The following is a 25,428-nucleotide window of genomic DNA, read 5'->3' on the forward strand; positions in this document are numbered from 1 at the left end:
TGCAGTGTATCTAAATCAATAATATTAGGCTCATATATATTTTATTTGTTGATAAGGTGGAGCTAATTTAACCCCATATCTTATCGCACCTTATCTTAAGGTTTAACAATAGATGATATTTTATTGTTATTGTTGATTATATTTTGCACTGACAATCTGAATCTGCAAAGTAAATTGTAACTAAAGTTATCAGATACATTTAAAGGAGTATAAAGTGCAAATGCCTGTTTCTTTGTACTTAAGTGCAGTATTTGAGTAGATGTAGCCTACTTAGTTACTTTTCAAACCTGCACCAGACTAATTGCCTTTATGAAATGTAATAGCCTGATATAGTATAACATACTAGTACCTAGTATAGTATAATATATAACAAAACATATGAGGTTATTTCGTTGTACACCAGCAGTTTCTGTTATAAGTGACTGAAAAAGGTAATACTGTATTGTATACAGGTAGCCTACTGTAGCAGAGCAGTGCTGTGTACACCTGCATGGACTTCTTCCTGTGCTCTACGTGTGTTGGCGCACAACTGTGTGATCGAAACTGGGAGTCGCCAGCCTTCCCCTGAAGGTTGAGCTACACCTGGGACAGCGGGCTGTGGTAATTCAACCACAGCAATGCGGTAAAAAGAAAATGTCAGAAAACCTCGGCGGTGTGGCTGCTGTCCGGTCTTCAGGCTGTCTTATATTAAAGTCGTTATCCACTGAGTTCACAGTGGTCTCTTTGTTTAAGCTAGCGACACGTTAGCTGCTGCTTCCGGAAAACAACCTTCACACAGGTAAGGCGAGTTTCGGTCTCGACTTGAGCTAATTCTCTTTGTTTATGTAAACATTCGCAAAACAAGGCTGTTTCACACTTTTCAGGGCTTCGCCAAGCCTGTGTTTAATGGTAAAATGTAGATGTGTTAGAGCACTTATTCACTCGTTGACAGAAAAGTGAGTTTCCGTGCTCAAGGTGTGTAGCAGTTAGCGTTTTCTCAGCAGGTTGTGCGCTAAAGGTGAAACCATGGCACACCGCCGTATTAACCATGAATCCATCCGTCTGACTGATACCTATGAAGCCTAACTTTTATTACCTCTTCTGTCATTTGGATCTGTCACATTAGTGTAGTGATTACGAACAAACCAACAGCCATGGGCTGACAAGAGAGGGGGCACTGAGTTATTTATGGTCCCGTTGACGACACACACATCCAGGCAGGGCTGGAAAGTGATTACAAATGCCCTTGTTACTGTTATTAAGTAGCTTTTTCATGTACAAATGGTAACTTTGTTGACAGCACCACTGAATTATAGATGGTTAGTTGTCTCTGTGTATGTATTAAGTACATTTACTGAAGTACTGGACTTGCTTTACTGAGTATTTCCATTTATTTCAACTTTATGCTTCACTTCTGCTACATTTCAGAAGATGTACTCCATTACAGTTATCTGATTGTTCTACTTACTGGTTACTTTGCTGAGAAAAAAGCTACATACAAATGTAATGAGTTTATAAAATATGATGCATCATAAATAGATTATACTACTCAGTAGTATACTTAGGAGTTAACTTTTCTCTACCATGAGCAGCTTCACCATAACAATGCTGCATACATATATTAATGCTTCAACAATATTGTTCTAATTAAATACATAATTCTGAAATTAGCCAATTCTGCATGTTTTTTGTTTTTTTTAAAACCTGTCCTGCCCAGCAGCCTGGTATAGAGTATGATGAGCTGGATACCATATTGTGCCAGACAGATTTTACTTTAACAAGAGAGTATTAATATAATCCTTTGTCTGTTTTATTATTGAATTAATTATGTATTGATTTGTCACCGGCCGGACAGGGGGGCAGATATGGGGATGGGGGGTACAAACAGACAGCACAGCGAAAGGACAATTCTGCATGTTGAGTTCTTCTACTTTTACTTAAGTAAATGATTTGACTACTTCTTTCACCACTGTTCAAGATGCAAAAATGGCACAAATGCTCAAATTGGCCTAATTTAGTGTGATTATGTGCAGCGATGCAGTTACTTCAAAGACTAGTCTTCAAAAGGGCTGCTAGGGTTTTCAACAAGGGTAATCTGACTTAACCTAATATTTCAGTCAAGTAACAGCACTACTGTTTGATAAAAATATTTGTGCCAGTAGCTGTTACAAGTACGCAGACAACAACTAAAAGTTTTTTAAGCGGAATTGTTGTGGAGATAAAAAAAAAAAGAATACAAATATAGTTGTCACACTGAGACAATGTGAAGATCCCTAAATACGTTTCAGAAAATCGCTGCAAGGGAATAACACTGAAGATAAAGTCTTTTTGTGCCTGTAATCTGGACTGGAGTCACAAAGCGAAAGTGAACTGAAGGTAGTGAGTTCATTGTGGTGGCTAATGTTTTTCTTTTCCATATGTGGTAATGTGCAACAGAACAGTTTTCTTTGCCTCTTTGTGTTCTTAGGACATAGCAATATTTAACTGTTTTCATTTTTGAGTAAAATCAATCATCAGCTGTGAGTGTACACCTTTCTGTTTTCAGTACAGTAAGAAAATACGCAGAGGACTTTTGTTTATGAATTACAGTTACCTTCGGCCCTTCATGCTGAACACAGAGGCAGCTTAATAATAAGTTGTGGTTGCTTAGTATTCCTGCAGATATGCCATGCAAATGTCATTGTATTTAAGGCAGGAGACTTTGCCTTGCTATATCAGTTACATAATGTACTAAAAATAGATGGCATTTTATTTTGATTACAAAGGAAATACTACTTTAAATTTAAGGACACTGATTTGAGAAAATATCCATGTAACACTAATGATGAGTAATGTGTAATTATAGGCATACTCAGACACTGATTATAATGACTTATTCACCTCAGGGTAATTTGATTAATTTTCCATTTAATGTGCAGCATTTACTGTATGTGTTATTTCCATTGCTAATACTAGTCATTGGTGTAATGTAGAGGCAGACATGACACACCTCCTGTCTTATAGACTCCAAGGGAGAAATTATTTGTCTAACATGGCCTCACCTGTGTTCACCGAGGGTGTGGCAGCACATGTGACTCACTCATATCAGCCATCAAAGAGAGTGATTTCCGCTCAGCTTTGAAGGGACACCACCTCGGGTAATCCTCTGGGAGACTGGAGGACACAGTCGAGCCACAGACATTTCCCTCGAAAGCTTAGACTGTCACATGAATACAAGGCATTTGATTTGCATAAGGTGTTCCCTGATCAAGGCTGGTTGTGTCAAGTAGATGTGTTTTGGCTGGCTTTAAAATGAATTTCACCCAACCTATTACTAGTTTCATACATGGACTTCTATAATGTTTTTACAAGTGTGGGATTCCTGTGAAAAGATTTTCTTGCTCTAATGTAGGATTAGGATTAAGTTTATCTCTAACTTATATAAGTTTATATCTGTGTGAGACTGTACTTGTGATGTTGAGGTAGATATGTTATATTAATCCAAATATATTATATTGATCCAAAGAAACTCAAAAGAAACAAAGTTTGTTTGTTTTTTAAGTAGTAGACACATTTTTCAAGGGCTGCAGCTAATGATTATTTTTGTTGTGGCTTGTCTACATTTTTGATCAATTATTTCATTACTTAGTTTAGTTAGTAATGCAACAAAATGTCCCAAAGGCCAATGTTATGTCTCCATATTGCATGTTTTCTCTGATCAACAGCCCCAAACCCAAAGATATTCAGTTTTATTGTTGTTGCAATTAACAATTACTTTCATTATTAATACACCTGCCAATTATTTTCATTATTACCTGGTTAATCTATTGGTCTATAAAATGTCTGAAAACTGAAAAATGCCTGTCACAGTTTCCCAGAGTCTATGGTGACGTCTTCAAATTGCTTGATTTGTCTGACCAACAGTCCAAAACCCAATGATTTTACAATGATGTAAAACAGAGAAAAGCATAAAAGCTTGCATTGAAAAAGCTGACAGTAGTTAATCTACTAATAGATTAATTGATTATTCAATCAATTCTAATAGTTTCTGTGCAGCCCTCTTTTACGTAACGCTTTTGCATTTTGTCTCCATTTCACATGGAGGATCCCAAGAATAATGAGTATCCTTATTGATGTCATGTTCCTTGGGAAACATTGAGATATACTGCTGTGTCAGGTAATAGTGGACAGTGATAGATACAGAACCAGTCACCTTCAGACTCAATAATCAGGAGGGTCTCCAGGGTCGCTACATGTCTTCCAGTGAAGTTGGCCACTGCTCTTATGAAGATATGCTGCATCATCGGTGAAAGCCATTGGGTGCTCTCTGTGGCCCGCTGTGACTCCCAGCTAGTGCATGTCATTTTATCACAAAACAAATTGTACGCCTTAAGTATAGGAGTGAAACTGTGAACGTTTTATTGATGATAGAATCAGCTGGACCCGTTTGCAGCAGGGCAGCATAGTGTATTTAATGTATATGTATTACTAATCTGTTGTTTCACATTCCTGCACCAGGTTATGTGATTTCCAAATAAATGGAGCACAGCCTGGTTTCTACTGCGTCTCCTTCTCTGTGCTACAGGATCCATGACGCCTATCCATTACAGGATGAGGTATCACTTGTACATAGTAAAGACAAAGAGAGAAAGGGGGTCTTAGCGACCTCAGCCACGTGTGTGCACACACATTTGTTGTCGGTTTTGTATGTTTACAATCAGTCACCCAGCTACTGAGAGCACTTAACCTGTGGTAGTGGAACATCAGCAGTCTGAGCCCCCAACACACACACACACACATACACATTCACATTCACATACACATATATCACACTATACATATATTCACTGGCATTGACAGAAGTAGAAGTAACACTTTCCTCTCACTCTGCCTAGTTACACCAATTCCCCTTCGCATTCCTAACACCGATGCAGTCAGAACTCATGCACATGCATGCCCACGCACACACACACACACATCCAGAGCCATTATTCTGACGGTGTGCTGCTGGAGAGGCAGGGCTCTGGTTTCATTCAGGCTTCAGGCAGTTGCTAGGTTAGAGTCTCGCATTTGCGTGCGGTGGCTACTGGGCTCTTGACAACAAAGATATCATCTCGGGTGAGTCGCTGCAAGGGAATAACACTGAAGATAAAGTCTTTTTGTGCCTGTAATCTGGACTGGAGTCACAAAGCGAAAGGGAACTGAAGGTAGTGAGTTCATTGTGGTGGCTAATGTTTTTCTTTTCCATATGTGGTAATGTGCAACAGAACAGTTTTCTTTGCCTCTTTGTGTTCTTAGGACAAAGTCATGCATCTTATGGTGGTATTTGGTGGTGATTTGTGCATTTATTTGCCTCTGTTGCTTCTCAGACAGTAAGACTCAGACATTGGCTACACAATTAATATTATCGAAATTACAAAAAGGCCAAGTGTAATATCCAAATCACAGAAGCTGCAAATTTTATGAAGGTAAAATGTGTGACTAAACAGCATTATAATGAAATACTGTAGTGCTGCAGAGATACCACTGCCTACACATCTTGTTCTCCAGATGTAAGAAAACATGTTTGTTTGTTTGGTACAGACCCCAACAAATGTCACACCATCATGATTGTAATAATTCTTTCAGTAAAATTGAAAACTGTGACAAAAAAATTATCATTCCCACTAATCGTGAATCATATCGCAAATTGTAATATCTGTAGAAATAATTTGACCATATTGTGCAGCTCTATCAGACAGCATACAGTCTTCTGAAATGATGCGTGTCAGCTCAAAGGCACAAAAGCCATTTACTTTAATAATGAGCAGCTAATAAATGTTCACCCTTAACAATTTATTTAATTCAAAATCCATGCAATTTATCTTACAAGTTAGATTTTATGAGTTCTAACTCAGTCTGTTTGGTGTAAGTCACGTCAGTTTGTTTAATATATTTGTTCATATGTGGAGTCAGCGGCCAAAAGTTTCTCCAAAGAATGCGTTCTAATCAGCACTCTCCTTATGAGAAGGAATTAAAGGAGATTAGTAGCTGCACAAAGGGATGGAGACCACTGCCAATAGGGTGCAAGGGGTCATTAGTGATGGGGGTTGTATTTCTGCCCAGTTCATTCAAAAATTCTTACCCTTGTGTAGTGCCATGCCTTTGTTCCTTCCCATTAGCAGCAGTTTGACTAGTCAATTTTTTCTTGCCTCATTTCACAGGGTTTAGCCATTTCAGTGTGGAGCATGGTGACTTTTAGCTGAGTTGAGAATTCCTTTTGTCCCTCAGGAAACTAGCTGAGAGGAAGCAGCTGCGGCTTGCTGCCATACTGCTGCTGCTCTGTGGATTTGTCATTTCCTGTGGAGCTGGCCGATATGAGTAGAAATAGTCCAACTCCTGCAGTAGAGCTTACTGTTTTTATCTCTCAACAGAAAATCCAAATGAAGACATGGAGATAACATTTTTGACTCTTTGGATCATTGTTTCACTGTCACAGTTTGAATGGATTCTGCATAGACTTATGAAATATACCAAACCCAGTTTTTAAGGAGATAAGAGGACACAGATATTTTCCCGAGACACAGACTTTTGGACTGACCTCACTAAGCTAATGGCTACAACAGAAATCAAAGTTCCTGGCAGCAGTAGCGCAGCAGGTCTGTCGTGGGCGCGGGTATGTAAGGAGTGTGGCCAGCAGCATGATGGCCTGGAAAGCCACCTGTACGAGTACCAGGATGAGGTGGACGATGAACTGGTTTGCCACATCTGTCTGCAGCCCCTCCTCAGACCTATGGACACCCCTTGTGGCCACACCTATTGCTTCCACTGTCTGAGCAACTTCTTGAAAGAGCAGGACTTCTGCCCTGTGGACCGCCAGCGGCTGCAGTTAAACCAATGCCGCCCCTCCAGTCTGCTGGTCAGGAACCTGCTGGACAAGCTGAATGTGATGTGCCCCCACAATGAGTGTCAGCAGCAGATGCAACGCTGTGAACTGCAGCCTCACCTGCACAACAGGTAAGACTCTGGATGGGATGTTCACGGGTCATGACAGCTGTTTCAGTGGATATTGTGAGATGTTTACCTGGTTAAAATGAATGGTCATTGGATATGTTATTCTTCATGATTCCTGTTGTGCTTGATCACTACAATCGAGTGTTCACAATATCATGAACAGCCATACTATGTAATGTGGGTGGTGATGGCGCAATGGATAAGACTATGCCTTTGGTGTGAGAGACCCTGTTTCAATCCCCCACTGTGACCCATCCACCATTGTGTCCCGGAGCAAGACACTTGGCCCCTAGTTGCTCCAGAGGCGTGCGACCTCTGACATGTATAGCAATTGTAAGTCGCTTTGGATAAAAGTGTCAGATAAATGTAATGTAACCTTTTTATAATAGTATAGCAAATACTACTTTTTGACCCTTCTGTCACCTCTGGTAATAGCTGCAGTTTGCTGTAGAAAAGTAAAATCACAGACTGAGGCAGAAGCAGACCTCAACTTAAGCAGACTTGTCTATTGTGCTGCAGGAAGGGAAAGCCTGACTGTTTCACACAGTGTGATGGATGATGTATTAGAGAGGGAGACCAATATAAGAGTCCTGGATTTCATCAATTTGTCAAGAGGCAAACAAGGCTTTTTGCAGGAAGGAATGCAAGGGATTTAAGGCACAGGTTTAAATGGAGATCAGGGCAAATCAGGGAGAATACATCTAAAGAGTTGTCCATTAGTACGAGGTGGGCATATAAACAAAGCAGTGAGCACAACATAAAAATTCATAGCAAGACAACACTCTAAAGATGACACTTGCGGATTCCTTGCGGTTTAATTACTTTTTACTCCACAAAGTGCTCTAAGTCGAGCCTTCGTGCGCTGAAAACGAATCCCAGTGACCATTCATGTGGTCATTAAGTGAATGGTTCAACACTTTCTTTCTTTTCAAGAGTAAGAGGCGAGTAATATCACTCTTTTATATCTGTCTGTATAATGTGAAGCTGATGCTGCTTAGCTTAGCTTAGTATGAAGAGTGAAAGCATGAGTAAACAGATTTTTTGGCTTTATTTAAGGTAGCAAATCCATCCAACACCTCTGATGTTCACTTATTAACATTGTAAATCTTGTTTTGTTTAATCCATACAAAATTTCGGCTAGCTTGTAATTTAAAATATATCGTACAAATAGGAGAGCGGTATCAATATTCTCATCTAACTCTTGGCAAATAAGTGGATCTATTATATCGTAAGGCGTATCGAATGTCGTGTACCCCCTAGGTACATATATGGATGTATCTACACTTGAAGGTAAACATTATTCTGAATACTTCTCAGGAATGTAAAATAACTATCATCAAAATTGTTTGTATTTCCTCAACATGCCCTTACAGAGACTGTGATTTCCCCCTATGTTGCCGTACAATTTATTCCTGGTAGCGCAGTTCCACTATGAACGCACAAACTTGTAATTATTGAGCTCAAGGCAAGGTGCACGTCAGTCGTCACGCAATCATCGTGCTGGCCAACCATGATGCAGTCAGTTGCGGGTGGCAAGATTGTCCTGCTGCACCCTCTCTGTGTAAACAATGAGGAGACAAAGTTCAGGCATGAGGATCAAGCAGCGGTCCCAGCATTCTGACTGACTTAATCAGAATCAACCTATCTCACCCAGACACTGCAATGCAGTGAAATTGTCTACTCATCTGCATAGTGCTTCTCTTCCTAATCCTGTGCATAAAAACACTCTTGTCTCATCTTTTAACACCCTTTTTTATTTCTTTACATTTCTGTGTTCATCCGTCCCTGACACTACTTCGTAGCTCAGAACATCCCTTTCCGTTGCATCAAAATGATTGTTAAAAAGTAAAGTCATTGGTCGATCATCAGCCAAATCATTCTCTTTACTAGTTTCCACCTTGTTCCTGTCTTTCCTCAGATGTCCTGTTTTTCGAAGACTGCGGGAGGAAGCAGAGAAGAGGAAGAGGCCCTCGTGGAATGAGCTAAAGGGACGTAAGAGTGACGGGGAGTTGTCTGGTGAAGCTAAACATTCAGTAACTGTGTGCCGAAATCCACCCCGAGATCAGCCTGAGCCTGGGCTGATTAACCCTGCCTATGAAGAAAGTGAGGATGGTATGGAGTCAGTTCATCACACAAACAACCACAAAGAAATTAGTGATTCAGTCCAGAGTCTGTTTTCCATACAAGTAACACAACACAGCACTGTACAGTGACTGATATCTGTTATCACACAAACATGATAACTAGAATCAACACTTCTTAGGAAATGATTTGCAGTAGGAGGTTGGTCATACTGTTATAATGTTATGTTTATGGAAGCTCATAGGTTGAACAGAAATAGTTTTCTTGCTGAGGCAATTGCAAAACCCTAAATCCTCATGCCCATCCCCTCAGTGGGGGTGGTTGTCAAAACACAGATGGGAAATGCCAATGTTTTTAGCCTTGAGGTTTTGATTCGTGATTCTTTTTGAGTCTGTAACAGGTGAATCATCAGCCAAGTCGTAGGAACATGTACCAACTCACAGATGTTTTAACCAAACCTTGTCATCCCAGGGAAAAACCCTAAAAGCAGCTTGCAAGCCTGTACCATGCCACAAAGAAGCTTGCATTGTTGTCTTTATAATCTGTATTTTAATCAAATTACTGTTGTATGCTCTTAAAATCTGTGATGTAGAACAAGCTGACTTGTGTTATTTTACAAGTTGAGATCCACTCTGTTTCTCTGTGTGTTACTCTTCACTGTGTGCTGTAAAAACAAATGGTAAAAAGTAAAGTTCAAAAAGAGGTTATTGGTTGACAAATCATCATTTTATGCATGTCTCTACCAGTGGAGACTACTCCAGAATTTTGGTAAACAAAATTTCTTGCCTCTTTTCCTGGGCGTTAGGTTAGAAGATCAATATCTGTCTCCATGCATACAGTAAGGAGATTTGTAGAAGATGCTATCTTATTTTTCCACAAACATCAAATCTCCCTAGTGCTCTTCTAAAGGATAATTCCAGTTAATTGCTACTTGGGTGGTGTCTTCATAGTTCTGTCTATCATTTGAATAAGTTATTGTAACATTGTATTCACTTAAGTAATTGCTGAGATCTGGGAAGATGGTGACATCACCACAAAGAAATTAGAAACACAAGTGGCCAGATAATCTTTAAAAAAAGTTGCCAGGTAAAGCGAGAGTGAGGGCGTCTGAAAAAAATCTGTCATTGCGCAGGAAAACTGTGTGCTTGTGCAACAGCAGTATGTTAGGACAAAATTAAACAAGGAGGTTAGTCTATAAACTGTGAGTGCTGACAATTTAAATAATAATTTTACTGTTTAACAGCTAACCTAGCTAACCTGGGGGTTTGTTAACATGTATGATTGCCTGAGTGCAAGTGCCTGTTGGAATAATTTTTTATGACATTGTCACTTTCCCAGATTTAAGCTGGGAGAGAGTATAGTGTTACAACTTCTGATAGGAATGGTGGCTAGCACAAACTTTATTATCACATAGTTTGTTTTTCAGGTATTTTACAAGGTGCAGCTCAGCAAACAAATGCTGTAGAGTGGGGATATTTGCTTCATAAACAGGGTTTACAGCTATATTTATTCTGCCTGATTTCCTGTGCCTCTTCCCTCCAGACAACACCCCCCTGCGGTCCAGTCTTGTGGCCGAGGCCAATGTGGTGGAGCTGTTCAGAGAGGAGACGGATGAGGAGCTGGGCCTTCGCATCGTGGGGGGGAAAGACACACCACTGGGGAACATAGTCATCCAGGAGATTGTCAGGGACTCGCTAGCAGCTCGCGATGGCAGACTTGCTCCAGGGGACCATATCTTAGAGGTGAGAGTCATAAACTAAGTGAGAAAAGTGCTGGGATAATAAAGCCCACAATGTTATGTATTCATCTCTTTTTCAGAATGGGAATTCTGGTGGCATAGTGTGACACAATTCAGTTCAACATATCTTTCCATAAATACCATTGTCATGATATTGTAAACAGGTTGCTTTGCAGCAGGAAACGTAGCAATTCAAGATAAACAAGTTTTAGCTCCATGGTAACAAGGTGTGATTAAGACTGGCGGGCCAAACACGTCATGTCAGTGTAAACAACTTTGACTGGTTGCTGAAGAGTCATATGAAATGTTATTATAAAACAAGTTTTCTGCTAATGGTAGTCTAATACTTTTTTGTGCCATTTATGGCTGCATATAACAATATATAATAGAGATACATTAATTTCGTTTTGGCGACGTTTACTGTCTTTCCCACTTTCCCAGAGTCAGAAACTAATAAATGCTTTAGGACAGACCTTTTTTTGGTGTCTTTTTATGGGTATTTAAGAGTGACAGATACAATTGGGTGAGCACATAGCAACCCCACCCTGTGACAGAGATTACAAATAGAAGTCAGAAAGGAAAAAAATGATCTCAAAGGCTTTTGCCTCATTTTTTTATGAATTAATAAAATTCTGTTTTTAATTAATTAAATAAAATTAGAATAAATAATTGGTAACAAAAAACACAAAAACAAACAAGGGGATTACAAATAAATATACAGTGTAAATATACCTCTATACAGCATGGGGTCAGAAGTGCTAGACTGTACTGTCAATGACGTCTGTTTCAAAATATGAAAATATGTGCCACATCATATAAACTTTCGTAACATATCTTCTTGATGAATAGTGAATTTTCTCCAATATCAAATGTGCAAAATCTCCATTCCATAACTTCAATGTTGGGTGAGTTTTTCTTTCCATTTAAGGAGTATAAGTCATCTAGTTAGAAGAGATGTAAAGACAATAATGTTTTTTTCTTGCCGACTATAGTGCACATCTTGTGGAACCACTCCAAATATCGCCATTATAGCAGAAGGTTTATGGGTACTTCTAGGACGTCTGAAAAGGCTAGACATTGCTTAATTTCGGACAAGACCAAAACATATGTGAAAGGACAGACCTTTTTTTTTACGTATTTGGTGTAGTCTGAAGTGATGTCACGTCATAGCAATATGCGGCTATCTTGGCTCAATTGTTGAGTGTGTATGGGATGAAATGACATAATCATGATCCCATAGATGTCCAGGAATGTCGCAAAACTAAGCAAGTAGCCTTTTTCCAAGCTTTGTTTGAGGAGAGGCCCACAGTCTCAGAATTTAGAAATCCCTGAGCTAATCGATTATTCGACTAAATGTTGCGGCTCCAATGCCACTTTTATAGACATTTTATTAACTTAATATTAGAGGTCAGTGTCAACACCTGTGTAAATGGTAAATGTATTTACTTGGTTTAGTATATTATTTGCAGCAACACTTGTGGTTTCCACAGAGGAGAATAGAAGTGCAGAATATGACTAACTGGAGATTTTAATACATTGTGTTTTCCTCTCTTCCAACAATGTCCTCCTCCTTGGATTTCTATCCTCTGGTTCTCCTGGAATGCAGTACCGCTGTAAACCGAGCTTATATAGCTTTCAGCCTCGACTCTGGCACCCCTGCTGTAGTGTGTCCTCCAAAAGGCAGCTTTGCCTCTAAAGCCAACCAATCCCATACCTAGAGATGAAAACAAAAACCTGCCAGGCAACAGGCTGCCTTCAGGATGTGAAACATTAGCTGCAGTTTTTTTTGGCTTTGTGGAAAGATGGTGTATGTAAAGAACAATTTAATGACTGAGATCTTGAAACTCGATCTTTCTTCCCCTTGAATCGATGCATTGATTTTTGTGAAGACCTACTTTCACATCAGATTGTAATAAAAATACCACTTAGTCTCTTATTTTAAACAGAAGCGGCAAGCTGATGATAACTTGTAACTAGTATTTTGTTATGTTCCGATCCTTTTAATGCAGTATAAAGACAGTCAGATATGACATAAAAGTCAGATATGTCAGAGCTTTATGTTTTAACATCATCAAGTCAAAGTTCCACTTTTTAACACAACTATCTTGCAGGAAAAGTAACATAATTAGTTCATATCACTTTTCTGCTTAACAAAAAACTTTCTGCAATGGCAGCATACATGTACAGATGATGATCTACTGTGTTTGTGTTGGGCTGCTCCACCACTGACTGTGTTGTTTCTTTTCTCTGTGGTGTTGTCTCCAGGTGAATGATGTCAGTTTGGCTTCAGTCCCCCATGCCCGGGCCATCGCAGTGCTGCGTCAGCGTTCCCTCCTCAGGATCACTGTTATGCAGGAGAAAGGTTTCAAATCGAGGGATCAACGGTCTGATCATCACCCTTCCTCTGGCACCACTTCCACTGCCTCCCAGCCCTCTCACAGTCCCCATGGCAACTCTACCTCCAATCACAGCCCCGGTTCAGTCCTCCAGGTGACGCTAATGAAGAGTCAGCGCAGCGAACCGCTCGGCATCAAACTCATCCGCAAATCGGATGAGAGTGGGGTTTTCATCCTGGACCTGCTTTCTGGTGGTTTGGCAGCCAGAGATGGAAAACTGAAGAACAATGACAAGGTGTTGGCCATAAATGGACATGACCTGAGGCATGGTACACCTGAGAGCGCTGCCCTAATCATACAGGTATATTAAAGGAACCAAAGATATGATTTTATAAACTTTAGCTCATTAACTACTAATTAATGACATACACTACATTATTGCTGACCAAAGAAAACATATAGACACCTTCTTTTTTTGTCCAAGTTATGTTATTGTAATAATGTAGTTGTGAGCAGGGAGTAATTTAATTCCTCTTTGTTGGTGCGTTTAAGAAATTACAGACAGATTTTTGAGATTGTTGCCAGAAAGTGCTGCACTAATGAACTACGTTTTAAAAAATACAGGCTGAAAAACAAAGAAGACAAACAAAATGCAAACATGGACTTTCTGAAAAGAATGCGAGTTATTTGTCAGTCAGTTCTTATTTGTTGTTAGTTTCCCACCACCATTTATTGGGGTTTCTCACAAGCACTTGAATGGAGCAACAAGAAACTTCTCTAAAAGCCTCAAGCCTTTCTAGCCTAGAAGTTGCAGCCTTCATTACACTGTACAAGACAAAAGTAATTAATAAGAGCAAACAAGATACTGACAATAGAATCTTAAAAGTAGTTGGGCTACTAATTTGGCCCATGTATTGTTCTGAGCGTGGCGCAATAGAAAATGCCTTTGCCTCAGTAAAACTTGATCAAGATTTACCCAAGAGGAACACCGGATTTACTGAAGAGCATGAATTCAACCTACCAATTTTATGTCAGTCTGACAATGACAACTGACCATTTATGAGATATTTTGGCCTGATAGTGTTGGTGAAGGGAAAATTCAAGGGGTCAACAAAAATCCTCTTTGGGAGAATGGATATCTGTACAAAAGGTCATGGCTTTTACTTCTGTCCAGACATCTTGCTCTAAAGGAAAAGTGAGCTAATATTGCCAAAGGCCCCACTGCTAGCAAGGGAAAAAATAAAGTTGTCTAAATGAGTTAAATGTGAAGGAGTATGCATCTCAAGCATGTTGTAAGTCTCTGCACGTTGAATTCCATCCTGAAATTACTATCAACTAAAGGTTGCCAGGAAGGTAGCAAATCAGCCTGACAACTCGATAATTATGGAAAATGTCAGCAACTTAAATGATGCATTGTTGCACAAAACATGGACAACTACCAAAATTAACACCAAAACATCAATCAGTGATCGCAGAATTCATAACAGTGCCATATATGTATTTGCTGTGGAAATAATTAAGTTTTTTGTGCATTTAGGGGAGTGAGGCGCGTGTGAACTTCGTGGTGATGAGACCTGCAGAGACTCAGGAGGACGGCGGCGGCAGCAGAGAGGGACCTCACAGCAGAGCAGCCAGGAGGGCTGAGCCGCAGTACTTTAGGCGCCAGTCCACCTACATGAAGGTAATATATATTTCCTCACAAACCAATGCTCAAACTACTTTTTTAAATAAAGGTTTTTTATATCCATATTTATTTGGACCCTTGCCAGCTGTTGGCTGCTGGAATTCTAACTTCTTTTTACACCACTAACATTAATGTTGGTCCCAGTATCTTACAAACTTTACATGTTTCTGTTTACACAGTTTAATTGTGATGATCACTCCTTTGTCAGTTACACTTGGTTGTACCATACACTGTCAGTAGAAAGAATAGCTACCCCCCAATTTGGGGTGAGAAGCTTTGATAGCAGACACCTGCATTGGTGAGCGGAGATGAAAGCCCTTCTCTGGGGCCTCCCTCTGTCCTGATCAAAAGGCCTGGGGTGCTGCTCACTCTGCTGCTACGGGGCCACTGTCTTGTTGTTTTTTTGGTTGTTTCTTTGCGTGGCAGAGGATCAAAGCTGGTAACAGTTTGCTTTCACCTGCAGAGACGAGTCTTTTCGTCTTGCTGGGGGGGGGATGGGTTCCCTGCTGGGGGGAAGGAAGAGCCCCCACCTCCCCCCAGCTTCCCTTCTGATGGTTTACAGACTCCAGAGAGAAACTAGGAGGCTGGTGGAAGCTGTCATTTTCCACACATCTTTTCCACTACGAGAGCTTAGTGTTGATCCTCACACGTGCCCTCTACTCTTACCTCTCAGCTCCTTCTCAAATGTTTCACATTTGTTTCTACGAGTGGTTTTGAGAGAGGAATCAGTTAAGTCAAAGGGTCCTTGAGAGGCTAAAGTTAATTGGCAGCACAGACTTCACGTGCGTTATCTCAAACAAAAAAAAGATTAAACAACAATTCTTTGTGAAACATGGTGTTGTGAACAATATCAGCATTATTTTAAATATCTGTATGTGATTTTTATCAATATATTGATAAACATTGTACTTGTCATTGCTTTGTATTCATTTGTCTCATTGTTCATATAGGATCCTCCAGGAGGGTTTTCCAGTCAGGAGAAGAATGTGAGCCTAAAGAAGGAGCCTCGGCTTTCCCTGGGCATCACCATTGCCGGGGGGAGGGACTGTCGCAGCCGCCTGCCTGTTTACATCACAAGTGTGCAGCCTGTCGGCTGTCTGCACCGAGATGGCACCATTAAAAGGGGTATTAATCTGGTGATCTGTAATTTTGACTTTTAATAAGGAATTTGTATTAGAAGCTTTAGGCTTTGCAATGTGTCTTTGTAATGTTATTTTTCACGGCTATAGCTGCAACTAACAATTACTTTCATTATCGGTTAATCTGACAATTATTTTCCCGATTAATTATTTGTCTATAAAGTCTTTAAATTTTTAAATGACTCTGTGTGTATGGTGTAGAAACGATGCCATAAACATCGTAGACAACATTTAGATGCATTGAACCTCTCTGTGGTCATACACTTTAAATGCCTATTTAGTCGAATGCATTTTCATTTAGGGCTTTTAGCAGACTCTTTTTGTCCAAAGTGACTTACAATAAGTAACGAATACACAATTAAAATGAGGATTTCATCACAGCAGTAGCTCGGGAATGGCTTCTGGTTAACATGTAGTGTTCATTGATCATTTCATACTTGTTCAGTTGTATGTATACAGATGTTGGCAGTGATGTGCAGCTTTGTTGTTTGCCAACTTAGAAAAGGGCGAAGAAGAAGAGATTTAGCCATCTGGTTGAATTGACAGCAAATTGATTTCACCAAGGATTAAAAAAATTAAAAACTTCTCCTCATGTTGAACACAAAGAACTTCTTAACAAAAATGTCTCTATCCATGTTGACATCATAATTTGTTTCCCCAGGCGACGTTCTGCTGAGCATCAACAGTGTTGATCTGACCCAGTTGACCTACAACGAGGCAGTTTCTGTGCTGAAGGCCCAGACAGCTCAGTCACAGGTGGTCCTCCGCGTCATCCAGACCCTTTCAGAGGACTCAGAGGAAGACGCCGAGGCTGCAAACTTGGAAGAACTGGAACCTGTAGCCGACACACGAGATGACACCCTCAACTGGACACCGCTGTGGACTCGCTGGCTGGGATTACCGAGGTAAAGCCGCCTTCAGCACCACCAATTACCTGAATTCTGTTCCTCCACTTCAAGTGTTCTGTTCATTTTTATATGAAAGAGTTAGCTCTAACTCTGCCCTCATCATTTCAGTCACATGCACTGGTGCCGGGACATCGTCCTGCAGAAGACCAACAACGAGAGCTGGGGCTTCAGTATTGTCGGGGGCTATGAAGAGAGCCACGGCCAGCAGCCTTTCTTCATCAAAACCATTGTGCCTGGCACGCCTGCTCATTTTGACGGACGCCTCAAGTAAGTTAAGCCCATTTTGACTCCCACATGACGTAACTAGCTCCTGTACCCTATCATCACTCTTACCCGCCAGACTCCACATTAATGGCCTGTTTCTTTCTCCAGGTGTGGTGATGAGATAGTGGCGGTAAACGGAGCCACAACAGTGGGGATGAACAACTCTTCTCTCATCCCCATGCTGAAGCTGCAGAAGAATAAAGTCACACTGACTGTGGTGTCCTGGCCTGGGAGTCTTGTGTAGCAAAACTCTCATTCCCATTTACTCACTTTTCTTTTATCACCCTCTTAACTGTTCACATGTACACACAGATCTTTGCCCTGTTCTGCTGCATTCTTGACTGGTCCACTCTCTCTCCCTTCCATATGTAACTCATTGTTAGGTTACTTTCTTGTGTTTAGATCAGTTATGTAATACAGAACATGTGAGTACTTAAGAACCATCATGTGTACAATGGAAATTACTTTCCTGAGCATAGCCTCAGCAGGTATCTGTTTGTCCTCTCACACACAAAGGACAGATGATTGCACAAAATGGGTTTAATCAGGGTGCAAAAATGATGACAATCAGTGAATTATATCCCAAGGACAAACTGGAAGGCGTAGCTTTTTTTTTTTAACACCTTTTTTATCCTTTTATCCTTTAATCCTTTTCTGTATACTTTCTGTATTTTTTTTACTTTCCTGTTAAATCATGTTCTCATTTTGTAGTCACGACTTTATTCAAGTGATTCACATAAACAACGTCCAAAGATGACATGTAGTGCTTAAAATATATGTAGACAGTTGTGATGAAGAATTATAGATGACTACATGTTACAAAATGGCTGGCGAGTGTGATATCATCAATTTTATTTACCTTGCATTTTCAAAACGTGCAATGAAGTGACGTTAAGAATAAAATCTATAGCTACACTGTGTTATAAATAGACACTTATCTTGACACTTTCATGCTTGTGCAGACAGGAAGGTTCAGTTTAAAAGGGCTTAAAGAGTCTGGAATATTTGAGATCCAGTCCTATCTAAGCCATAAAAGTAATCAGTAAAATCGTCACAGTCTTAACTGGAAACCTGCATAGACCATTTCAGTAGAAATGCATTGGTAGGAAACAGCTTGGGTCCAGGCTAATTTCCTGTTAACTCTTGATATTAGCAAATGTTGCAAAAGGAAATAAGCTTGGACAAATTTATGTTATTTAAAACTGTGAGCTGGAATCTAGAAGCGAATAATTCCGTGATGATTGTTTGGTCTTAAACAAAGGTGTTCATTTATATATAAGACATTCAGCTTTAGATTTATTAATTGATTCATGTCCATTGACCAGACCAGTGCTTTGTATTTATTTTAAAACAAACAAGTGGCTCATATTGAATTGCTTTAAAAGCGGGTGCCCTGTAGACATTGGAGGACAAACCAGAACATCTACTTGCCTTAAACTTCCCCTATACACAATGTGTTTCTCCTCATTATTTCCCCTCGTTATAAACTGTTCTCAAAGGAGAATGGCCTTGTTCAGATACATTTGTGTTATCTTTGTCTTTTTGTGTCAACACATTCACAGTGGCCTTTCTTGTATCTTAATTAACACAAGATTTATTGAATACTATATATATATATATATATATATATATATATATATATATATATATATATATATACACACACTACCTACTGTGTGTGTATTAGCCTGTCCACTGTTTCATTATGTTAAATAAAACCATAACAAATCACGGTGTTCTTCTGTTTGTCATGGCTTCAAACTGCACTATGGGGATGTCACTTACAGTGGTATGAAGGCTGAGCAGTTCTGGAAAGATCCCACATAAAAGGTTTTGTAAATGTTACCATGCTTCACAAGCTGCTCTTGTTTCCAATCTCATAATGGCCAGAGAAATCTGAGGAGTTTTGTAGAATTGTAGTCTACATTCCCTAATAGTAGATGAATGACTACAGCATGAGTGAAAATATTTGAAGTAATTCACCACAGTCAGAAATGTCCAAAAACCTGGACAGTCTACTTATGGCTCAGCCTGACCCCTAGTGGGCAGAAATTGTACACAATAAAGAAGTCAAGCAGGTTCCTTGCTTATGTTTGGGTTAAAATTACTTAACATTCTTCACTCTCTGAAATTATTTTTCAGAATATGTATTTCCCCCCTATGAAACTGTTTCTCAGCAGTGATGAAACATACATGCAAAATTAAAGGTGGCTAAACTTATATTTTCAAAAAGTCTGTACACCATCAGGGTAAGAAGAAACCGACAGACTCACTGTGTCTCTAAGGCTCTAAGTTTTTTCATGAACATTTTTGATTATTTCTATTAGCGATTAATCAGCAGATTATTTTTTTGATTAATCGATCAAGCATGTTTGCTATAAAATATCAGAAAATAATGAGAAAGGTGACATCTCTAAGAGTCTTGAGAAAAACTTTTTTTGTTTGAACAACAGTCCAAAACAAGGTGTTTACAATCTAATCTATCTATCTATCTATAAATACAGTAAAATATGTCAGTGGTGGAAGACGTACTCAGATACTTAACCTAAGTAGGAGTAGCAATACCACAATGCACAAATACTCAGTCCTACATTTGAAAATCAATTTGAGTAGAATTACATAAATGTACTTAAAAGTATCCAAAGTAACTACTCATTTTGCAGAATGTCCCCTTTCAGAGGGTTAAATTATGGATCCCCCAGAGGTCCTTAAATATATATTTTTAATCTTTTGCACAGAAAATATTTATTTCAAGCAAGTTATTATCTAACCAAAAAAATAATGATTTTAGGACTCCAGAGGCTCTTCTCTTGTTTTGTTGCAGGACAGGTTAAAACATTATCATTTTTATTGGCGACCAAGCAGACTTTTACATAACTTCAATATGAGCAGGTCTAATGAGCCGCATGAAACACCTGTGTGGGTGTAAAGGGCCTCCATTTCTAATAGTACATCTTATTTTATTAGCTCATCATATGTTTTGAATGTAAAATCAAAGTAACCGCTAACTTCAGATAAAAGTAAGAGTACAGTATTTAACTAAATATTTTCACTTAAGTTCAGTTCTTAAATACGTGTACTTTCACCACCATGAACCATCCATAAAGCAGTATTGATAACATGACACGTGGCAGAATACAATGTGTTATTTGGTTCAGTTCATGTCAAATGCACTTCACATGCTGTAAACAAATGTTAATTTAAATTACAATTTGCATGTCACAACTAATATTTCTTACAAGGTAAATTACATTACTTGCTTTGGGATGTCCATTAACCAAATTTTGCAAGTCAACTCTCAGAATGTGTAAGCATGTGTTCACAAGCTTCTCAGAAAAGTAATTAGAAACATTTTTAGATGTATGTGCTGTTTTTGTTTTTTCTTTAGAGGAAATCCTAACGAAATTGAAATAATAAACTGCTTGGCTAAAGGTTATTGTACACTATTAATAAATTCTGTTCCAAACTAACAAGTTTTAACTATTGGAGCACTGGTGTAATAAAAGGTTACTGAAAACTTCTTTCTAAACAGGGAAAGACTGAACAAAAAGGACCATAAAACCAACCACACTGAAGTGAAGCACACCGCTTCATGGCTCGGGGGTTGTGGTAAGCTACAGCACAGACATTGTCCAGTATTTTCTGTGCTCTGATCGCTGATCCATAACATTAGAAAGTAGCAGCAGGTTATAGTAACACATTCCTGAGTTGTACAAATGTGTCAACTAATTGCGCACTGTCTTGTTAAAGTTAATGATTCAGCACCTTGTTAAACATGACAAATAGCCACACATCTGTAGTGAGGCAGCGGGCTTTGAATAAAGTACATTAGCAGAGCTCAATGATCAGTTTTTACTAAGAGGACACATCATTCAGTAAGCATGGCAGAAAATAACCGAATAGTTTCAAACGAAAAACGGAAGCAAAGATAAATCAAAATCAACAATTTATTTTCTCTCTCCATAGGGATTAGGACAAACATTTACAAGAATTGTAACAGGGACAATACTGGGAGGAGGATTTAAAATCTCCTTTGATTTCCACCTGTACTTCTCTGTGGTTCACCAACTATTCCAGAGGCACTCTAATACAACGCAATGCAGCGATCTCATGACTAAATATTCTGGAAAAATAATACTAATACTGGAGAAATGGCGGAAACAAAAGAACCGCTTGCTAAACACATGTACTGTAGACGTTAAGTGCTTCCAAACACATTGGGAGGACCAAACACAGTACAGGGAAGAGTACAAAACATTTTTTTTTTAAAATGCAACGTTGGGCTGAAATGAGGTGGAAGTGGAAGAGCATAGTTCAAAGCATTATCTTCCAACTGCACATCAGAGATGCAAACATCTCCAGTTTTTACAGATGAATCATTGAATGTCATCTTTATTGGCAAAAAACATGTGGTAACATGCACTGCTGTTGCCACAAGATGAATCTTTGCAATGCATTATCGTCTGAAATCCTGACTTTCTACAGGGCTCAAGTGCAATAGTTAGTCCTAACTCTGGCATCATGTACATTTTAACTATATGGCTTACAAGGTAAACAGGTCCATATAAACTAGAAAGGTACATCTTTCATTAATCAAAACTATGGTACAGCAAAATATTGGCAAAAAAACTACAGAGCTAAGTAACTTTATGTAAACAATGGTATATCACTGTACAGCTTATCCTAACATGGTATTTACAGGTCAAGTTCTCTTTTACTAGCTAGTTCCCATGTACACAGGGTCAAATGTAAAGGAAAAAACACAGTGTGATGATGACACTGTACGTTAGGCAATTTCAACCATCCCATCTACTTGCTAAGAACTGGATTAAAAGAGAAGAAACCCAACAAAACGGCATTTGAATCTACATACTTGTTGAATTACCCATTGCCTTCCTCCTCATGTTACATGTAGAGTTATTTAAAAAAAATTTCATACATAAGGCAAGGATAGCTAAGGAAGGTGGAGGCATCACATTCTTTGCAAGGGATTACTGATATAATAGATGGGATACAGGTTGATGGTTCTTTGGGTTAAATGCACTTTTCGAGAGTTTCACTTGTTTGTCACATGTAACGAAAACACATCCGAGTGCAACAAAGGGGACATGTCTAGTTCTGTCGGGAAAATGTGCAAAATCTGCTCTAAAGCAAAGTGACAGTGTTGCAAATTCTAATGTACAAGGTACTGGGAGACATAAGGGGTCGTCACGAGAGACGCCAGTGCAGACCCTCCAAAATACTGTATTTACAAGGCACTAAGGATAAGATTCAAGGGCCACACATCCAGTCCTTTAACAGCCTCCTCAGTCCGGTCGGAATATAGGATATTTCGGTAGGAATTCTATAAGAATCACCTGTAGAGAGAAAAAGACAAATTATTATTTAATATAAATTTAACTGCAAGATGTTTAGAACTGTTCTAACTTGAGCTGAAACTATCAGTCAATTGACAGAAAATGAATCGATAACGCCTTATTTAAAGAACTATGTGACTTGGTAATAATTACATGAAAGAGAAATGTTTGACAAAGCAACCCTCTCTTAAAAATTAAGTTTATATTCAACTAATTCGCAACAGCAAATATGTTTTGAAGGAAATGTAATGCTGACCGGATTAGGTTTTCTATCAACATAATCCAGAAATGTTGTTTATTTCCTCATCTGGCAAGTAGCAAAAATCCTGAATGTATCTCATTCTGTACAATACAATATCTGCTCATAGTGACTACAGCATTATTAACCTCTTTTTATAGTTAGCTTCTCCAATGTGAAGATTAGTTGCTTTTCTTTGTCATATATTGACAAAGAGATAGATTAAATTGTAAACACCTTGTTTTGGACTGTTGTTCAAACAAAAAAAGTTTTTCTCAAGACTCTTAGAGATGTCACCTTTCTCATTATTTTCTGATATTTTATAGCAAACATGCTTGATCGATTAATCAAAAAAATAATCTGCTGATTAATCGCTAATAGAAATAATCAAAACTGTTCATGAAAAAACTTAGAGCCTACTTACGTATTCCATCATATTACTGCTTTCACATTTTCTTTTACTGAGTTTCCAGTGCAGCCCCAGCTGATGAGAGAAGAAAAGACACAGACACAATGAATGAGTATCGCTCTCACCCTCAAACAGACACGCACACAAACACACCCACACAAAGGAAAATCAGTCTGAAATCTCCCCTTCAGTGTCAGGGGAATTTGGCAGCAGGGTTGTCTGGTCTCACTGAGGTCAAACTGTGGCCAGACACCCTGAAGAGCTTCCTTTATGCCTTTGCACAGCTACTAGCTGTAATTTGTTGCTGCGAGACAAAACAAAATTAACATGGCATGTTACTGCTGACCTTGCGGTCCTCTCAGACCTCGTGCTCCAGATCTGACTCACACTGCTTTGAGGGACGTGTTAGAGGGTTAGAGTTTACAAAACAGATTAATGGTCATTATCCATCATGATGATACTCAACTTACACTGCACATCTGACACAGACAATTAAACACTTTCACACAGGTGCTAATGTGCAATTTGTCGTCTTTCTTACCTTGTGGTATAAGCGATTATTTTCCCACTCTAACAACTTGTGAATAGACCGTCTTGTCTGTTGGAACAGAAAACAAATGCATGTATATTAATGCAAGCACCAAAATACTCATTACTCAGTTTAACACGTTAACAGGTAACAGTAAACAGCCACAATGTTAGGATTTATGGACTGAACTCCCAATTTACCAGCTAGTAATTTCCACTTTGTTGTCATTAATTCTGAGTGGTAACACCACCTTTAAACGACACACCCATGAGCTGGGCAGGACAGGAGCTGTGCAGCGCTATGCGTCATTTCTACACACAGCCACTAATTGAACATGAGTTGTTATTACCCTCTACACTTAAACCAATGCAACTGAATTGCTATAACAGCCCCTGAGTAATCAGCGCTGATGTAAGGGAGAGTTAAACTGTCCAACTCGTGTCACAGGAGGTCTGGGACTTACTCTCTTGTTGAGGCAGATAACAGGCCATAGACTGCAGCCTACTGTACAGCAACAACACAGGCAGCCGCAAAGAAGCCACTTCACATTCACAGGCAAGTTCTTCTTCAAGCAAGCATTCACCCTGCTGATGCTGGTTTTGAATTCTTCTGGCGCTACCTAGAAAATAAAGAAAACGCATGGATATGTGTATACCAAAATAAACAGTACCTAGAGGGCCTTTGCAAAGAAATTATTAGAACATTGAAGCAATAATTGCACAGAGCAAAAGGGGTAGAGACAATTAAGGTTTTTCCAGGTGATGCAGACGTGAAAGATTCCTAATTGCTCATAAGTAAAGCTGTGCACAAAGATCAAAGCGCTTTAGAAAACCAACAGGTAGATATTTGCAAATGTTGTCCAGAGATGAGATCTCCAAACACTATGCCTCTGACTTGCTAACCAAGCTCTAGATTGTTCCAAGGCAAGGAGGGACTCAAAGGAGAGATAAGCTCAGTGCCTGTGGCAGCGCCGGCCAAACAACTTGAATGGATGCTCATTCCTCGCTGAGTCTGTACGCCATAAAACAGGGGTCGTAATCTTTTATGACAGGATGCAAAGGTCTCTTTGCAAACAGCCAAAGACCTCAGAATAAAGCCCAGCAGGGCCTGATCTGCACCCTTCAATCATCATAATTGTGACCTCATCCATCACATGTCACCCTGGGTCACAATACTGAAGATACTTTTTATTGCCCCACACTTCCCTCTGCCTGCTCTTACCCCTACATCCTTTTTGTTTTTCTGCGTCCGACCCAGGAAGCTTTCCTTTCTTGTCTACGGCAGAGTCTTCATTTCATTATTTTATCACCTGGAGCTAAACCCTCAAAAACACTGGGATCCCCGCCGACTCATAGACGGCTTACTCATTTACAGAGCTGGACAGCAGCACATTCAGGCTCTTTTCTATGCACTATGGTGCGTTAGTTGAAACGCAGCTCCACCAGATCAAAACCACTTGGAGAAGTTTGAATGGGTTGGTTTGGGGAAGTTGGGGCTGTTAAGGGCCCAAAAGAACAACAGAATCACTGTGGCTTTAATGGCTTAATTCTTCCTCCTTGGAATTGAACAGAAAGCCGCCTGTAAGACTGAAGTACAAGAAAACTAAAAAAGCAACTGTACCTTTCCCGTGAGAACAGAGGGAAATTCTGTGTCAAATCTGTTGCTCAGTCCAAATCTGAAAAAAGCAACAACAGACAAAATGTGAGCATTGATATGGTAATAAAAATGTATCTAAAACTAAGTACAAACTAAGTACAAAAACTGCTGTTACTATGAACAAGATGAGAACAGAA

At 39.4% G+C, this 25,428-nt stretch overlaps 2 protein-coding genes across 3 annotated transcripts in view; one reads left to right on the forward strand and one right to left on the reverse strand.

The window, feature by feature from the left end:
• Positions 1-485: 485 nt before the first annotated feature.
• lnx2b (ligand of numb-protein X 2b) lies at positions 486-18,833 on the forward strand. Its single transcript, XM_046031156.1, has 10 exons — positions 486-778; positions 6,372-6,954; positions 8,870-9,063; positions 10,576-10,775; positions 13,037-13,468; positions 14,645-14,788; positions 15,742-15,916; positions 16,592-16,835; positions 16,947-17,105; positions 17,211-18,833. The coding sequence occupies exons 2-10, from the start codon at positions 6,551-6,553 to the stop codon at positions 17,344-17,346; spliced, it is 2,088 nt and encodes a 695-aa protein (XP_045887112.1). The 5' UTR covers positions 486-778; positions 6,372-6,550; the 3' UTR covers positions 17,347-18,833.
• A 2,202-nt stretch (positions 18,834-21,035) lies between these two features.
• Positions 21,036-25,428, reverse strand: part of chic1 (cysteine-rich hydrophobic domain 1) — an 11,383-nt gene continuing 6,990 nt past the window's right edge. For both annotated transcript variants that reach the window (XM_046029826.1, XM_046029825.1), the window contains exon 6: positions 21,036-22,459. In XM_046029826.1, coding sequence (XP_045885782.1) covers positions 22,409-22,459 — 51 coding nt within the window. In that variant the 3' untranslated portion in view covers positions 21,036-22,408. The remainder of the gene's footprint in view (positions 22,460-25,428) is intronic.

This window comes from Micropterus dolomieu, linkage group LG19 (genome assembly GCF_021292245.1).
Source record: "Micropterus dolomieu isolate WLL.071019.BEF.003 ecotype Adirondacks linkage group LG19, ASM2129224v1, whole genome shotgun sequence".
Lineage (NCBI taxonomy): Eukaryota > Metazoa > Chordata > Actinopteri > Centrarchiformes > Centrarchidae > Micropterus > Micropterus dolomieu.

Coding starts and splice junctions, on each gene's coding strand:
- lnx2b (XM_046031156.1), top strand. CDS start 6,551: ATGGCTACAACAGAAATCAAAGTTCCTGGCAGCAGTAGCGCAGCAGGT. Junction 15,917..16,591: donor AGATGGCACCATTAAAAGGG/GTATTAATCTGG, acceptor TTGTTTCCCCAG/GCGACGTTCTGCTGAGCATC. Junction 16,836..16,946: donor CGCTGGCTGGGATTACCGAG/GTAAAGCCGCCT, acceptor TCATCATTTCAG/TCACATGCACTGGTGCCGGG.